Here is a 19312-nt window from a genome sequence, read left to right as displayed (position 1 = left end):
AGGGAGATTGAGGGAGACCAAGCTCGACAGTTTGATAGACTTAAGAAGAGTAAACACAAGACGTCAGAGAGATAATTCCCTTATACTGGGTCACGGGTCGAACGACAGCAAGAAACAAACATGCTTAACGAAATGAATGAATGAATTAAAGACTAGTTTAGTTTAATGCATTTTTTTTATACACACGTTACATGTGTAACTTCATTATTCATGACTTACCTGAGTCTCTCTGTTATTGCCCTCCACAATTGTGGTGTTGATTGTGTTATTCATGACAATCTGCACTTCCACTCCAGGAAGTGGCAACCCGACAGCCCCTGTCAAACATATCAAGCACAAACACAAACATAAAACAAGGGGAAATAGGGCTTTGTAAACTTTACGGGATGATTTTTTTTTTTGTCCTCTTTAGAAGAAGTTGAACATTTATTGGGGCAATAACTGCTGGAGTAATTGTCATAAACCTTCACTTCAGTATTTCTACCTCAACAGGAATGGGCTTGAACCTCTGTCTGCAGGGCATAACTGGTCACTTAATGGTTTGCTGAGCTTGTAAAACACCAAACTGAAAGCCATTCGTCTCAGTCCCCAGTCAGCTTACTTGGACAGTGATGGGGATTTCTTTAGCAATGCCTGATGCAGCAGTTTTTGTTGTCCGATATGAAATAAACTCCTCATGGAAGAGCTGTTTTTAGAGCTGTCTCTAAAGTCAAGTCAGCCAAACATTCAGGATGTTGTGATCTATCGATTATTATCAGTCTCTCCCCTTAAAAAACGACACTCAACTGCATGAGCTGTAGCGCTACGTCAAGCAAACCTTCACAGTAACAACACATTTCACCAATAAAACTCCACGCAGCTCCAAAACCACTCACTGAAATAACAGTCTCGACTTTCCACCTGTTTAAAGCTGTTTCTTCAGTCACAGTCCTGAATGCACAGCAGAGCTACTGCTGAGTGCTTGACAAGGCCTTTTATGTCAGCACAGTTGCATCAAATTTTAATACGTGAGCCGACAAATTATGAAATACAGTAAGAAGTGAGTGTAAAAAATTAAATAAAAAAAGACTGAAGGGGCTGTACATCACCTTGAGCGCCAGGATGCTTTAAGTGAAACTATTAATAAGAAATGTGTTATATTTTGGAAAATGTCCACCTGTCCTGACATCATCTGCAGCCTCTATCTTTGTGTGTGTGTGTAAGTGTGAACGCCTGGGTTAAGTCATTATTGCAGGGTGCACAGGAGATGCATAGAGAAGGTGCCAGTGTTTTTCGTGTGTGTGTGTGTGTGTGTGTGTGTGTGTGTGTATGTGTGTGTGTGTGCGCGCATGTGTGCATGCCTGCCTCAAAGGCCATTTCACAGTCGCCTGCTCTCCCAATAAAGAGCATGTCAGGTCCTGATTAAAGAGTGATTCTCTCACTTCATATTGATCTAATCCACTTCAGTCCTGATTGGCGATGTCTCTCACACACTGTCCAACATCTGCACTCAGTCCAGTAGCGGGGAAATTAAAAAAAAAAAAAAAAAAACACTGAGCAGAGGAAAAAAAATCTGGTTGTTTCTTCGTCGAGAGAAGGATAATGCCTAAAGCCAAGTTATAATGATCACTGCATCCCGACCTGCTGTAGGCGTGAACAAGGTTAAGTGAGACCTTAAGAACAAGGTTTATTGTATCTTATTTCCGTTAAAGTCAGAGTGGAGGACTGAGTGGATCAGGATATTAGAAACTCCACGTCTGACTGTGGAACCTGAACACGTCTTTCATTCTTCAAGGTAAAATATGCAACATTTGGCATATCAAATCTAGCCTAACTAGATGTATTGCAGCGTAATGACTTGTGCACTGAGGAACAGCTTTGATTGACTGGTGGTAAAGTGCACCAACTACTGGACATCTACTCTGAGAGACACACATCAGATCTAATGTTCCAATTTGTTTCTTTTTTTTTTGTCTTTACACAACTACTTATGCCATTTTTGAAAGACGATCAATGCCTAAAAGGAGAAACTCTGAAAATGTCTGTATCGCCTCGAAAAAAAGCGCACTCTTTTAAATCAAGGACGTCAGAGTTTATTACACTAATTAATGTCAAAGATTAGTGTGGAAGTAAATGGAAAGTTATTTTTCTTGAAAGCTTTATTCTGCTATAAAATGTTATCTTGTTGATTTTTCGCAGCAAACGACATATGACATCAAGCAAAACTAAACTCTCTTAATGTCTGATATAGACGTGGATGGATCAGATGATCAGACAAGTCGTAAAATAAGCTAATAGATTCTGTTTTGGAGAAGAAAAAAAAAAGAGAAAATGATTGCATAAGCGTTAGATTCTGCTGTGTTCCAATATATCAGGCATGGTAAGAAAACGTGTTTAGGTGTCTAAGTGACCGACAAAAACTCAAACGTGGATCAGAAACTGTTTTCAGTGGGTTGCATAGCTGCAAGGGAAAAAAAAGCAACACAGAAATAAAAAATTACAAGACCCGAAAAATCAATTGAATGACACAAACAGATGTCCTTGAATGGCAACGTCTCCACTACGCTCTCTACTCCTTCAAATCCTCCTTTCAAATCATGTTTTCACTCTCACTTCAAAAGCTTTTGAAATGTTGGTGACCAACATTTGAAATTCTGTGCATGTTGATTTAACAAGATTTATTAGGAGCATGGGCACACAGGGCGGGAACGGGTGAGTGGAGCAGGAAGGATGAGAGTTTAGTTTGTTCATCGTTTTCCTTCCACGAGGTTCATGAAAGACGTCATTATTTTCTTCTTCAAATGACACAAAGCTTTAGAAGGATGGCAACTACCCATAATGCATTTCTTTTGTTCCCAAGGTCACTGAGAGACAAAAATAGGTTTAGCTGCAAAGTGATTTAATAATGATGTTTAAAGAAGTAGGTTGAACTAATCTCACACGTTTACATTTCAACAAGGAAAATTTGACCTAGAAATTCATGCTGCTGTTAATCTGGAATGCTCCAGAACTGTACCTACACAACAAAATCAGGCCAATATGATGCCATAAATATAGCTGCATGTTTTTTTTAAAGCAATTACTATCAAAATGTGTATTAAAAGCTGAGTGGTCTGCTGCATGTGGAGGATAGTGTGCGCACAGAGAAGGTGACTGCACTCCGCCCGGTCTTCTGAGAGTGTTTCCTATGGTTTCTATTGATCCATTTTAACCTACTTAAAGACAAGACAGGAACACACTGACTCAAACAGGCACAAGCTCATGTCTGCATACACACAAACATAAACACATCGTACGCGAGAGTCTCTCCGTGCTGCAGTGGAAACATCAATAGAACAACAGACCTTTTGAAACCGTTCATAATAATCACCTGAGAGGAATCAAACTCAGCCTGCTCAGTTTATGCCCAATATAACCTGACAAACAAACAAAAACAATACCCTAACAAAACAGCAGACAGAGGATTACCCAATACACTTGCAAGCTCATTAGCTTTAGCTGTAAAGCAGAAGAGTTGGCTGGGGAACAGCAAAGGAGGGAGATGGTGGAGATAGGCAGATGAAGGGGGGAGGACAGGAGAAGACAGGAGAAGAAAGTTACCACCACAGGTCTGACCTCATTTCCACACCCTGCCTTTTGTTTTTTGCCTGCGTGAGGGCGGTGTAGTTGGGATCATGGGGTTTAATTTGACATCACACCAGAGAAAAGCTGCCAACAATCAAACACAACACATAAAGCTAAAGAACAAAACCGGAATTCTAAGGGAGGTAGAACAAGATCAGACCTATTTTTAAAGACAGATGTTCAAAAATAGGAAAGGTAAACGAGTGTGCTCACACATAGTTGGTGTCTTTCTAAAAGTGCAGAATTTATCAAGCCAACATTATTTGCGAACCTGGGCTGTGACGCTGTAGTGGTACTCAGACATTACAGATGTAAAAAGAAACATTTCATTTATCATTTAGAATCTGTAAAAACATAGTCATCAAAATTAAGTAAAAACAAGGATTATCTTTCATTAGCATGTAGCCTCATTTCAAAAGATATGAATTTCAGATTTTTACAAATCTTCTGCATATACAAACTTTATTAAATGTGCTACTTTGAGCAATTCCACACTAAAGTTCAATTTTGGAAAAAAATGGAAAGTAAAAGTCCAAATCCTCACCTCAATTAAGGATTTTGACTGTATCTCCAAGACCATCTTAAACTCTTCATAAACCAAACTTTCTGAAAAATACTTTTGTTCTGGATCAATTTCCTGCCATTAATCTAGCAGTAGCAGTTTGCTACCTCCTACCTGGTACACGCAGGCCTTTGAGCGGGTTGGACAGTGCCATGCCGATCTCGGTCATGCCGTAGCGTTCCAGCAGTGTGTGTCCTGTGATCTCCTCCCAGCGCTGAAGAGTGGGAAGAGGGAGAGCAGCAGAGCCTGACACCATCAGCCTGCAGAAACAGGGAGGAAAACACTCCAGGCTCGAAATGACTTACATTTTGAAAATTATGAAATGCCATTAAAAAGAACTTGTGAAAAAAAACCAAAATGACTATATAAAGCCTATCAGGACTGGAATCAAACAAAGAGGGTAAAGAGTGAATCAATGTATCTAAAAAAAAAAAGAAAAAAAAAAAACATCTGTGAAAATGAAAAAAAAGAGCAAAACAGGTTTCATATAAATAGGATGATTTCTTGTGCAGGAGCAATTTACATATTAGTTTTTCTGTTAGACATTCTCATTAAATGTAGGAGACTTATGATTGAGTGGGATTTATCCACAGTGTACCAGGTTGAGAATATTGGCTTCATGTAGCCAAAAAAAATGAAAACAGCTGACTCATTAACTCTGATGCCAAAAAACGTAAAAAATACTGAGGGAACGACTCCAAAGCAACATAATGTGGGGTCATTTATTATGACATTGTCACTGAAAAACGTTCACAAAGAAAATGAAAGCTACATTTAATGCAATTCTGTTAGGTTTACACCTATAAACACACATAGATGACAACCCAAAAGAGAAAAAAAAAAAGAACAAAACAAAAACATCTATCTCTTATTGGCCAGCTCAAGACTGAGGATCAGTGCTCCTTTTTTCCTGGAACTCAGCTGGAGGCATTTCTTCAGTGCATTGCTCTCCAAAACGTTCAATCCATGTTCATGTGGTTTCAGATCTGGTGAATGAAATTCTCTGATACTGTCATTACTGTTTTTATTACAGCCCAGCTCCATTTCTTTGTTCTTCAGTTGTGCATGTTTGTATTCTCCAACCTCAGGTGGACCTAATCCAACCTAATCTTTTATGCTTTTTATTCTTGAATGTCAAATCTCTTGAAGCGGTGTTTGACTTTTGTCCATGAACAGCTTCATAACAATAACATCGACTAAATTACTTACTAAAATGGTCAAATGTACAGTATTTATACACACACACACACACTGCATGCATACACATGAAGCCACAAATACATCTCCCCAGGAGTAAGCTGTCTGTCATTGATCCCACTGCCAGTACCTGATCCTCTCCTTGCAGACGGCTTTGACAAAGTCCTTGACACGAGGCCGTGTGAAGTGCTGATCATAGTGCTCGATCAGCTTAGAGTAGATGGTTGGCACAGCCATGAACACATTAACCAGGGGCGCCTTGGAGCTCAACAGCATCTCCCACACCTAGGACGCACAAACACACACACACACACACACACATGCATGCGCGCGCACACACACACACACACACACACACACACAGACAAATATAACTGAGGAGGAGATAAGGCAAGGTGTAAAAGAGAGTGGTGTTTCTAATAGACAGGGGCCTTGAAAAATGATTGATCAGAAATCAACCATTTAGAGCATGTACAAGAGACGTATTTTCTTTATTTGATTTAAATGGCAGAGAAAGCTCTAGACGGCAGCCTCATGCTGAACCTGTCAACACGGCAGCAGAAAGAGACAAGAAGGGGAAAAAAAAAATCAAGATTTGTAAAGGTCAGGAGGAAGAAAACAGCAGAGTGCTGCAGGGCAGAGCCGACACGTTGGCCAGTTAAAAGGCCTTCAGTACGGCTACTTTTGACAAATGTGCTTTTTGACTGCTACTGTGTCCTCCACTGAATACACACACTGCTTCAAACACACACAGATCCAGGCGTTAATGGACATAACATACATCATGGACCACATGAACATATAAAAAGCACGCTTCAAATATCACATGAAGTCACTTGCTCAAGGACAAAGGCATCTTAAATACCCAGCCCCACCCACTTTACTTCATCCCCTCACACACACACACACACACACACACAAATACTCAGACACACACACGCACTCTGGGTAGACGATGGGAGGATGGGACGACAGCATGAATTAAGTGAAGGTGAACGACAGCTTCTCTAAGTCCCGTCTCCCCCCCCCCCCCCCCCCCCCCCACCCCCCCCACCCCTCCGGGAGACAAACGCTCCTCCCCAGCTGTCTCCACTCCCTTACCATCCCCTCCCCTCACTCCTCACTTCTCTTCACTTCTTCTTCTTCTTCCATCATTCTACCTTCATTCCCAAAGTGCTTCTTCTTCATTCTGATTTCATCCCTGACCCCACATCTTTGCTTCATCTTTCTTTCTCCCCTCGCTCCCTATCTCACATTCACTTACCTTCTCTCTCCATTTCGTAATTTCCTGCTCCGCTGCCTCTGCAGTCTACCTCACACACACATAGACACACACACACACGCACACACACACACAGAAAAATGCAGTTTCTCTCATCATCTGTCTCACCTATACAGTACTACCACATTCTTCTTAATGTCCTAGCAATTTCTAAACTCTTCCTTCCAGTTTTCCATTGTACACTCACCTAATCTTTTATCTATGAATCTCTCACTATCTCTCCTCCTCTGGCTGAAATAAACAGACATAACAGAAATATGGACAACTAGCTTCCAAGGTAAAAACATTTTCAACAGTCAGATCAGATCCATATCCCCCCCCCCCCCCCCCAATATACTCATAAAAATATCTAAAATGTGTTTGTCCACAGCTCACCTGTACACACACAGCATAAAACTTTGCACAGAGAGGAGGATATTAACTGAGGGTGCCCCGACCGTTCAGGGTGGTGTCTATCAAGTGCAGTGGAGCGCTTCCACAAAGTCTAGTCTGGAGCAGAGAGGAAAGCAATTTATGTCCGTCAAAGAGCCGGCCTCCACCTGGGGGACAGGAAGTAGTGAGAACCCAAAGCAATGGCCTGCATCCTAAACAACTCTATGAGTTGTGAGCAGCCCCGAAGAAGTCGAGCGTTGATGTTTCCAAAGAGCTGAGCTATCACAAGCTCTCAGTGGCTGTAGAGCGTGCTTTGACCTTTTTTGTCTGGTTACCCTTTTTTTTTTTTTTCTTGTTATAAGTTATTTACTTTCATCAGATAACATTCAGTTGATTTGAGACTTGTGTGCAAATGTGGCTTTTTATGGTTAAGAAAGCAATTCAGTTCTCAATAATAAAAGGAAGTATAGTTTTTGGTATCTGTAATGAAATACCAATGTGTTACTTTGAAATCAAAATAAGAATTTCTGGGATCGCAATGAGGCTGCTAATTGTTTTTTGAGCTAAATGTGAATATGTGACTGTTGGCTGGCCATGAAGGCAATTCTAACATGCCAATTAGCCCTTGTCAAAAAAGTGTAGCTGTGATTGATTCAGCATCACTACTGTATGTTTTATTGACCACAGTATTAAAAGCAGCCTACATTTGAACCAATGACAGGTCAAGATGAAAATTCAGAGCGGTATTGTCATAAATTCTGAGAGAAATGTTCAAATCTGCATGAAATGGTGAAGCTAAATGAAAGACTGGGGATTATAACTATTCAACCTTTATTTAAGTCTCAAAAGTTACCAACTTTACCCTCATGTAGAATGATGAAATCAAACAAACCAAGAGAATATGATATTGTAAAAACAATGGCACACTCCAGTGAAGTGGTTTGAGATCCTAGCCTACATGTGTTCAACAGAAACGAGAGGGTCAATCTGCAGAGTGTTTTGTTGGTAATTTTTGGAGAAAAAACCCCCCCGGGACTTGAAGTATTAGACAGTTAGTAGAAAGAGTTTAGTAGAGTCCAGTATTCCAGTTCAGCGTAGATGTTATGTAAGACGGCGATCGTCAGATGAGGGTCGATAAAAAGATACAAGTATAAAAGATTATTCAACTACTGGAGTACATGAATCACAGGAGGCAATTTAAAAAAGGTGCAAAGGACTAATGTTTCAAGGTGTACAGCGTGTCCCCCAGAGTCAAACAGAGTCAAGACTTTATAAAGTGCCTTAAGTGATTCGTACTCTTCAGTGCTTTCTTTGGTTTCTGTGTGTATGATGGAGTCCATTAAATCCTCTTCTATACATCCAAGGTCCTTCTCTGAGACCTCCATCTACGGAGGGGCTGTAGAGAAAGAGATCCCTTCTAAAGAAGACTATTGTTTATCACACCTCTGTGCTGGAGGAGACCAAACAACTGTGTTATACTGAATACAATGATGAGTGCTGTGGGGAGGGGGGGGGGGGGGGGGTCTATGGTAGTGAATGTAAGAGCAGTGTGATAAACTGAGTCAAGGGATTTGAGAGTGGAACTGACAGTATGCCTGTAGATGGAATCAATGTAATCCAGGACTCACAAAAAGAAGACAGCTGACAATACTTTTCCAACAAGTAAGAGGAAAGATCTATTTCTGAACAGAAACCCGAGTTTCTGCTGAAGTTTGCCAGTGAGAGCTTCAACACGGTGATTAAATGTAAATGATTCATCAGATGTGTGCACACAGTGACCTTTCAACCCTGCTACCATTGAGTGTGGATCGTTGTCGACTGTTCAAGTCATTATCTGGATGCCTTGAATTTCCATCAGGATCAATAAAGTATCTATCTATCTATCTATCTATCTATCTATCTATCTATCTATCTATCTCTGCAGGATTTATCGTCAAGGGGAAACAAACATCTCTGCATAGTTCCAAAAGAATCCACGCATTAAACGATTTACACTTCTCTCTCCAGGATCAAAACAAGTTCCAAATATATATGACACCCCTCTTACTTTGTTCATCCAAAACCATTGACTATGAATTACGAATTGTCATTTCTGATTTCAAATTGCAGACCTTGCGTGAGCACGAGAGGATATTTTTAAAGCAGCCAAATAAGCCGCTTAAAAAGCTGCTTGCTGTAAGCGTTTGATAATTGATGCAGCTGGACAACTTCCCTCATACTACTTTTGAGTTTCACGTTCAATAAAACGAAGATTCATATAAAAGGGACGTGAACCCCCCTGCTGTGTGAACCTCAGGGACAGTATATGTCCCCGTCAGACTGTTACAGCTACACTTGAAAGAGACTTATCTGCGCACAGTTCCTGTGCTGAAATTTTCTGTCACTATCTCCGGGCAAAATCACACATAAAAATCAATAGTGGCGGCCTCTGCTGCCTAGGCTACCCTTCAGAGATCTGAGGGGATAGAAGAGACAGACTATCGATCACTTCATCAATGTACTGTAACTTCAGGAGGAGGAGAAGAAAGGCTTTTTTCTGAGGCTGAGAGGAGGGGTTTGTGGGTTGGTACACAAGGTCAGGGATAACAGCTGAATACTGATCGCTAGAACAGAACAGCAATACCCATGTTGACAGATACATATGTCCTTTGTAGACCTTTACTTTCCACCTACCTTCAATGCATTGAGTTATACAAGACACACAAACCAAACACACATGCATTCGGAAAACAAAACAAAACGTTGCGTCTACAGTATGTGCCAAAAACACACTTATACACACATACACCCTCGTACCCCTCCCTTCTCAGGGCCAAACAACCACTATCATCCTTCAATGTCAGCTCATCGATTGATCCGCTGCTTAAGCCCCTGCCGTGAGTCGGCGATGGTCAGATACAAAGCCACACAGGGCAATTCATCACTGAGCCCCCAACACTTAGTTTGACAGTCGAGAGAGAGGGAGGAGGAGGAAAGAGAAAAGAGGAGAGACTGATAAAAAAAAAAAGAAGAAACAAGGAGAAAGAAATGAGAAGAAAAGTTGAAAGAAAGTGAAAATAGTGACACACAGTACAGAGAGGGACGGATGAGGAACATGCTCGGTGCCTTTCGGAGCCCTTATACGAGACCTCTAAAGGTGACACACTTTACTCAGCCTCCTCTGTGCAGGGGTGTTAATGAAAGGTTTACTGTACGAAGACATAGAGCAGACGAGACCTTCTGAGGCTGGAAGTCAGGCAGCATGATGCAGGTGGCGCCCACCCAGAGCGGGCAGAGCAGCTTGTTAACAATGCCATGCACATGGTGGAGCGGCAAGGTGTGAAGGATGATGTCATCTCTGGACCACGCCCACTCTGAAACGAGACACTGAACCTGAGGGCGAGGGGGGACACAAGGGAGACGGAGAGGGAGGGATCAGCACGTCAAATTGTCTTTTTAATCAAACACTACAAGAAAACATTCAGTTTAGCTTGTTCAAACTCTGTACATACAGTAGAAAAGCTGAACAATAACTCTAATTAATCAAAGTCTAGCTACAGCATTGTTCTGGTCTACAGAGGCTTGAGTTGCTGGAGAAACATTTATCTCTCCAACAATAATTTCCCCTAATTATTGTGCAAATTGAGTACTTATATTTAGTGAAGATCCTCAGGTTTAGGAAAGCAGCAATCATTACAGGTGCTATGAAATACTGTATCACAGAATCTACAAAACATTTTTAAAGCATGCTACAGGAATTGTGGTGCTGGTGTGGCCTATTGGCAGCGAGTTTGTGGTTGTCTGACCCTCCACATTCGCTGTATATAATCAGCCACTCTCTTCTCCTAACACGTCTCTGTTGTCCTTTCCTAATGAAGGCACACATGGCCCGATGACAATCTTTTTTTTTTCTTTTTTTTATGTAGCAGAAATAAAATAAAATAATAAAAAAAAAAAAAACACAGACATGAATAATACTTAGAAATATATAGAAAATGTTTGGTTGCATTGCATTTAAGCAGCCATGTCATCATAACAAAAGAAGCTCACTGTCTTTACAGGACAGACCAGTACATCTACATAAGTCTCAAACACCACTGGTGCAATATATATCAACTGGTATGCAATGAAACCTGGAGTTTACTTAACGTTATGTAACTCTAGATAAACAATATGAAGGTGATTCCTTTCCCAAAATGAGATATGGTTATTATGGAGTATATTGGCATCATCCCTGTGCTCGTGTTTCCTCACACTGTCTTTGTGAAGCTTTTGTATTTAGGGTTGAGCCGGTGTGTGTGATGAGGCGCTGATGCCTTTTAAGGGGATTTCTACCTCACATGGTACGGGCTATAAAGAAAAAAAAAAGAAAAGAACAAATTCCAACGGGTTGCTGAAACACTTGCAACATGCACATGCCGTCTCCTGTTCATGTTTGTAATGATTACACTAACACGCTCAGGAAGGTCAGTGTAGATTGGGCTTTTATTGGAGTTTTCTTTCACTCTGCACTGTGACACTGTTTATGATGTAGACACGTAATACAGCTCATGCACAGAGCACCTCAAAATCAGTGAAAGAGAATCCAATTGTCCATTCACAAAAAAAAAAAAAAAAATAATAATAATAATAATTGCAGACTGTGTAGGCACTATCAAGAACGTAACACCCCCAAATGACGCAAAAAAACAAAGAAGCACATCCTGTATGCACTCATGGTCAAACACATCAGGCACTGGGGAAGAACAGGATAAGTTTTGGGTTGTGATCTTAAATCCAAGTGAACATTTGGGAGTGTTCGTGGAATCAATGTTCCTTTCACTTTCTGTCTGAAGTCTTCCCTCACATTAACCTGACAGAGGAGCTTTCAGGGATTCTGACAACCTGATGTTGTTGCCTTCCAGGAAAACAGACAGAGTCACTTAATCACTCACTCACTCACGTCCCTGGGCCAACCAGAGACAAATGAAGCACTGCTGTCTTTCAGAGTGATTTAATTTTCCACACTATCGGACATGTAGGTCAATTTAAGCTTAAAAAACACTGGGAAATCTTCAGTTGATCTTTAATGGCATAAATTAGTGATTATTCTGAAAGCTCAACTGGAACAAACGAGAAATGATGCTAATCAGGAACTCAAATATGGGAGTGGGGGTGTCTGAACACTTCTTGCCTGAAAAAATATGCATATCATTTAAGTGGCTATATTTGTGGAGCTCTGGGTCGTCATCTTATAATGTCTGTCTGCACGGCAGAATTAACTAGAGCACAATCACCCTGACTGGAATGTTGAAGTACGCTTCTTTGAAATGACATTGCAGGGTTTTCCGCAAAACAAAAAACACAAAGAAAAACACATAGTTGTAACATGCTAATGCTTTACTGTGTAACTATAGGGTCTTAATTCATTGGACAAAGATGAGCAAAACCCCTGGAGTCAGGCATTACACTCCAAAGTCTGATGACAGAGTGTAAGTTTGTTCATATTAGGAAAGTCTAAGTGTCATTCAAGTAATAAATATTTAATTCATTTCAAGATTTCAAGAAAATGTGGACAGAACACACAGCGACAGAAAGGTGTCTGATAGACCCCACACAAAGTAATGATGGCTGTACAGTATGAGTGAATATTTACTTTTCTACATAAAAAAAGAATAGGGAGAATCTTTACGTAGAGCTCGACCTGACTTTTAAAAACCCAAACGCTAAGCAGGACATCTTCACACTTCTACGACTTATTTGAGTTGCTACTTATTGACAGCCTTACAATACATCTGGGGCGGCAGTAGCTCAGCCCATGGGGACCTGGGTTATGAACTGGAGGGTCGCCAGTTCAAATCCTAGTGCAGACAAAATATGGAAATTTGTCCGGTAGCTGGAGAGGTGCCAGACCACTTCCTGAGCGATGCCTTGCTCAAGGGCTGCCCTTGAACACTAAATCCCCCCCCCCCCACCAGCTCCGTCACTCTGATGCATCTCCGTCGGTGCATGTCCATGAGATCCTGTTTGTGCGTGAGCCTATGCGTGTGTTGCATGTTACCCTCGGGGATCAATACACTAAAATAAAATAAATAGTCAAATCTGCAGATAGCTAATAGTCAGTATATATTTTCCTTTGCAAGTTATCAGTAGTTTTAATAATTTTCTGCATTTGCTGGTGACTGTACCAAACAGAGCAGTATTTTTGTCTTAACACACTAACAAAGAAACACCGTACATATTTTGAATGTTATAGGATTGTAATGAATTGAGTGATTTATTTGAAAATAATACATTTAAAACGGGATTGTTGTGAACAAAATACATGTAAATCTTTGATCCATACGACCTAATAGTTATTTGTCTTATCTGTCATTAAGGTTTAAGATAACATACACAGCTGGTTTGCAGCCATCCCCCACTGTTTGTGATTTTAATTAGCCACACAGCTTAAAGTGAATTAGCACCAGCTGTACTATAGTCAGCTATGTCAAATCTGTAAGCAAATGCTTTTAAGCTACGACTTGTCTTTTTAGCTCGACACATTCTTTGTAAGTTTACCAAGAAACAATTGGAACCATAGTTGGAAAGACAAGATTTACCATGGCTTGGATGTTGCTGTGCGTATGCAGCACTCCCTTCGGTCTCCCTGTGGTACCACTGGTGTAGATGATCATAGCTGGTCGCTCGGCCCAGTCTGTGATGTCTGCCTCCTGCTCTCTGGTGTCTGAAGAATCTAAAGTGCTCAGGTTGAAAGTAGCCGGCAGAGTAAGGCATGGTAGCCCCAGCTTCTGCGCCAGCGGCTCTAAGGTGTCAGCAAAGGGATGCCCTGCCACCAACAATGAACTCTGGGAGTCAGAGATGATGTACTCCAGTTCAGATTGAGGGTGTTTTCGGTAGAGCGGCACCGCCGTCCCACCACTCATCCAAGCGGCCCATTGTGCAACTGTATAGGAAGCATCATTAGCACACAGGAAGGAGATTCTTTTTCCTTCAAGACGCCCAAAGCCAGAGTTTAGAGTAGAACTAATTCTACTAGCAAGACCTAAGCTGCTGCAGTACAGCTGCTTGTAGCTGTGGCTTCCACCACTGTCAATGATAGCAACCTTATCCCCAAATGCGATAGCTCTGGCAAACACCGGCTTCTGGTGTATCCTTGATGAAGGCGCTGTAGTCCATCTGTGAGCCTGTCTTTGAACGACAATTCTCAGATTCCATTTCTCTGGCTTCAATAGGTAGAAGGTTCTGTGAAAAGTAGCTTCAGAGTAATGTAATGTCCACTTCAGAGAGTGGCACACAGCAGAACGTCCTAACGGCATGTTTGAAACTCTCAGACCCTCAAGTGTTAGGACATCAAGATGGCTCCATTCTACGTCTCTGGCACCTGTGGAAAACAGAAAGTGTAAGGTAGGCAGACTGGATAAAAGGTATGTGTATACATAGAGATACATGAGCAAGACGAACACATCATTTGACCTCATCTCCTTTAAGAGAAATACTGTATAGAGTAATTATTCCTCTGGCCAGGGTTCAAGTTACGTGGGAGCCAATGGGAGCTCACCTGCCTTAGAAAGTGTCTGAGCTTCAATGACAGCAGCAAAAAAATACATTAACATCAGCTATTTTAATAACACATTATACATATTCTAATGTTTTCCAAAAAAATAAAAAATACACACTATTAAACAGTTTGGTCTAAGCTTAACCTGTGAGTCTCGGACCACAGGAGTTTAGTATCTGTGGTTTCATTTCAAATCACACACACTATCCATGTTTTTGTTTGTTTGTTGTGTTTCCCCTCTTCAACTCAGATTATAATTTCAACCCTGCCTCATTCACATAATCTAAACAACCGACATTTAATTTTCATTAATTTTGCTTTACAACACTTTGCACAAGCTTACTGAATAAAGTGAACATTTGTTGTTGGATGGAAACATGTGCAGGTTGGAAATGAAATAATTAATTGACTTAGGGAAAGGTAATTGCATCTCAGCAGTGGTGGGATAGCAAGAGATTCATTTCTGTGAACGGGAATGATAGAGGTATTGATATTCTCATTTATGGTGTTAAAAAGTCTACAAAACTATAAATGCTCTTTTATTTGTTTAATCAATATAACAGGGTACAGCCCAAACCTCCAGCTTATAACACAGGCCTTTAAATTAAAAGTGTAAAGCTCCCTACATAACCACAGTACAATGCTCTAAGTCACTGCCTCTTTAGTTTGTAAACATCAACCTGATGATAACTTTAACACCTGTCACACCTGACGAAGATCATATTCCAAGGTAAATGACGTCGAACTGTTTACGACTAAATTATGACCGACATTCAACTCTCAAATGAGCCAAACGATGTCCAGATAAAACATGGATTTTAAATCTCTCAGTGTTTTTGAAATTGTTATTCAAAACATCGAAGTCAGTTTCAGTAAAAGTGACCGTCAACATGGCTTTTAGCATCAGCTAACAGCCGCCTTAATACAGAGAATAAAAAACCTATCCGGAATGATGTTGTGGATATTTTTTAAATTAATGCACATATGATGTTGGACATGAACCTCCTACAAGTCACATTCACCTTACCTTAAATAAGAGCCGGTACATATTTTAGTGAGGGACAGTGTCGCGTAATCTATCTTCCGGTATGAAACAGATGCCGCTTCAATAGTTCCTGTCTCTGTTTCCCACCAAACGACGTTTGAGAGTTATTATTGTGAGTAAGTAATATTGTACATTTTTTAAGCACCTTTTTTGTGTGAATTTGGGGCTATCTTGTTATTATTTAAAACGATTAACATGAGTAAATTTCATTGGTATTATTTAAACCTGCAGAGATGTCTTCAGTTGCTGATAGAGCTTAATTGAATTATAATAAAGTTATTTTCAGCCTTTTTACTTCTTAAAATTTTACACGAAAAGTATGCATACCATCTAATGTTTACTAAACGTTTTTGGGCTTATAGATGCAAGAGTATTACTCGAAGCTAGTTTGAGGTAATACTTTCTGTTGATTGTAGAGCTTGTATCATGGCGGCCATCAGGTGGTTCTTAACTCAGCTGAGTGGTAATTGTAAAGACCCATCCCAATTTAAAGACCTTCTGATCCAGCAGAGAGGCTGTTATGGGGAAGTGCTGATAGGGGAAGGGAGAGTGCAGTATATTCACAGCTACCCCATACAGAACTGTGCTGGCTTCAGATACCACGCCAGTCCTACCACTCAGTGTGCCAACTAGCTTGGCTGGCTTCATCATCACAGTGCAAATGGGCACATTCAGCCGCCAGCTGGCAGTCGCGGGCCTCAGATAACAGAATGGTTCAGACATGGCACACGTTCAAAAAGTTTTCACTTCCCTCCCCAAACCCCCTACACTGCAAACAAGGATGGCATGTTCCTACCGAAATTGAAGGCTTTGTTTCAGAGAACTCCCCTCCACTCTCAGGAATAGTATCGTCAAAGACCACTCGTTCCCTTTCGTGGGGAAAACGCTATTCAAGGGGATGCTATGCTACCCCAGCAGCTATGTCATTTTTAGAGAATCCTTTATTTGAAGGGCATTTACATAGTCTTTTGTCTTTTTTATGTCGACGCTACTGATGCTTTTCTACCAAGATCTCGACCTAAAAAGGACCGAATGCGTATCCTGATGAAACGAAATAAGGCACAGACGACCCACGTTTTTGGATTTGAAGCCTGGATGTTGGCCATATTTTTGACATGTGGGACTGGAATATGAGCTACAGAGAGACTCATTCATTTATTGTGGATCCATGAAGGTGTGGATGAAGTAGACTGTCAAAAGGGGTGTCATGTGATTGTCTGTTTATCAGGGAATCGAGGAAAATACATGTCTACTGTGAGGAAGGATTGTTACATTTGTGGTGAAAACGTGATCAGATCAAGAGTCTTGCACAAGCTTGCATTCTGCTGTAATGGCCTGCTGCCAACTCACTATCCTGCAAAGACCACCTGAAAGGATCTCATCACTGACGGGCAGAAAGACGCAAGCCGGCGCCAAATCCCATCTTGGCAAAGGACTGCTTCCGAGGAAAAAGAGAAAGAGGGAAAGAGGGGACCCCCCATAGATCTGTGAGAGAGGCTGAGATGGTAACACAAACCATGGGGAGTACCCAAGCATGTGTCAGGTTGGCATCTATGTGAGAAAGTCTTGGCAAGCTCTTCGTTCTCTCCCCTCCCACCCCAGCTCACACGCAAACACACTGTTGCCCTGCTTGGAACACATGGTACATCAGCAGCGGCATCTGGCCGCGCTGACTCCTGGCAGCTGCGCTTCGTCTTCGCCAGTTGGGAGTCTTGGCACTGCCACTTCATCAACTACCTGTGGCTCCTCCCGGGTAAAAAGGCGGGCGATGAATTATTCTGAGGCTGCAGCTGCAAACTTGAATTTCATCCAAGATATTCCCTGTAAACATATGACTGCCTCACACCGCACATGCCACCCACATACTAATACTAGTACGATTGACAACATGGCTTGTTTTCTGCACAGAGGGAATTGTGTGTACTCATGTGATGGTATGGTTCATTTGAGGTAAAAGATGACGGATGTTCTGAAACAATTCTCTCTTGGTTGTGCCTACATCAAAAAAACAGACAATACAGGAAACTCTTGGCTAACAAACAAAGGTGTCTAAAGTCTTCCATCTAAAAATTACAAGACTAACACAATTGTCTTTTTTATTCAGAAAGGATATGATTTGATTGTATATCAGTGTTCTTTGTCAGGCAACATCATCATTTATCTTTGTGTTGGGAGATGATGTTGAAAGATCAATTGACGCATCGTCCAGGATTACACTGAATATCATTTTCTTCCTTTCTTTGAACAGACCAATAGCAAGGTGACCTTTCATCTCGTAATAATTTCCTCACATTCCACTTCTAATGGAGGTTTTGACAACCAAGGACATCTGCCTGAAGCACTTTGAATATGTTTGAGCTGTGACATCATAGATTGCTGATAAAGAGTAGGACAGCTTTGTCTGATGATTGCCTCCCTCTCTTGAAAGAAAAATTCCAATGGCTTCTTTGTGTGTGATGGGCTCGCAAATTAATCTCACAAATATTTGTGAAATCTCTTTATGAAAAGTTAATGATCAAATAAAGTACAATGTAATGTTGTGTTTAGTCTTTTTTTTGGCCTTTTATTTTATGGAATTTAACATATACTGCTTTGAATGAGCTCATTCGAATGACAAGGTGTCAACTCTTTTTCATGTGTCCAGGGATTTGTTTGAAATCTATTGAGCCCTCTGTTGATAATTCTAGGAGAGGTGTCTTCATATTCCCAAAACGTTGTCTAAGTGCTATGCTGTTCAATTTTGACAGCAGCACGTTGGGGAAAGAAAGTACAATGAGTTGACTGTGATCACAGTTATAGATAGATATATAGATAGATAGATAGATAGATAGATAGATAGATAGATAGATAGATAGATAGATAGAGGGAAATTCAGGTTAGTTAGTGACAATGTGAGCCATGCCCCAAGTTATTGATTGATTTTCTGTGAGAGGCAAAGTAAGAAGTAGAAGGAAACGTTTCGAAAGCAGGGGAATGTAATGTTAAGAATTATTGAGATCCACTTGCTGATGTGTGAATTGGTTTGCTTTTGGCTAGTTGAACTTGTATAGCGCTTTTCCAGTTTTCTGCCTACTCAATAAACTACATGTCACATGCATAGGCAGAGGTTTTTATATGAAGTGAACATCAGTATCAACAAATTTCTGTGATACACATTTAACCGCCGCTGATGTAGCACAAGAGCAATTTGAGGATCAGTATTTTGCCTAAGGACACTTTAGCTTGTAACTGCAGGAGCTGAGAGTTGAACCTACAACCCTCTGGTTGAAAAAAACGACTCTACCTCTAAGCCGCAGCCATCCCTGCACCATAATGCATGACTCAAATTTAAATTAAAAACTCATCGTATGAGCATTTAATTTTATTATAGCTTTGTTTGAAGAGAGAATCTGCTGGAAGTGGAAGCTGTTAAGAATCTGTACAATTTAGAGTTTGAATTCCTTTAACGCACACTGATGCTCATATTCTCTCACTTTTCTGTAGGTGTTAGTCATCTGACAGTGACCCAGTGGGAGTTTTTTCTCCATCTGTGTCAGTCTGACCCATTTTAGCCCTCGGCCACGTCCAACTGTTCCGTTTCCCAAACATATGTGCTGTGGCGGGGGGATAAGCGAACCGTTGCCGTGTGGGACCTGCAGACACTCAGCAGAGATGACACTGGACCCTGATTTCTTGTCTGTCTGCTTCCCACGGCATATGCCATCATCAATACTGGCCCAGAGGATTCACACC

General features: G+C 41.0%; 1 protein-coding gene across 3 annotated transcripts in view; it reads right to left on the bottom strand.

Annotated features, from left to right (window-relative positions):
- acsf3 (acyl-CoA synthetase family member 3) overlaps nucleotides 1–15737 on the bottom strand; it is a 30417-nt gene extending 14680 nt beyond the window's left edge. Inside the window, exons 1-6 of one of the 3 annotated variants that reach the window (XM_079339157.1) lie at nucleotides 15563–15737; nucleotides 13577–14358; nucleotides 10233–10388; nucleotides 5493–5647; nucleotides 4280–4425; nucleotides 220–317 (exon numbers count right to left, since the gene is read on the bottom strand). In XM_079339157.1, coding sequence (XP_079195283.1) covers nucleotides 220–317; nucleotides 4280–4425; nucleotides 5493–5647; nucleotides 10233–10388; nucleotides 13577–14293 — 1272 coding nt within the window. In that variant the 5' untranslated portion in view covers nucleotides 14294–14358; nucleotides 15563–15737. The other 2 variants (XM_079339158.1, XM_079339159.1) reach the window with 2 other exon arrangements.
- Nucleotides 15738–19312: the final 3575 nt, after the last annotated feature.

Source organism: Symphodus melops (genome assembly GCF_947650265.1).
Source record: "Symphodus melops genome assembly, chromosome: 3".
Lineage (NCBI taxonomy): Eukaryota > Metazoa > Chordata > Actinopteri > Labriformes > Labridae > Symphodus > Symphodus melops.
This window is presented reverse-complemented; position numbering and strand designations above follow the sequence as displayed.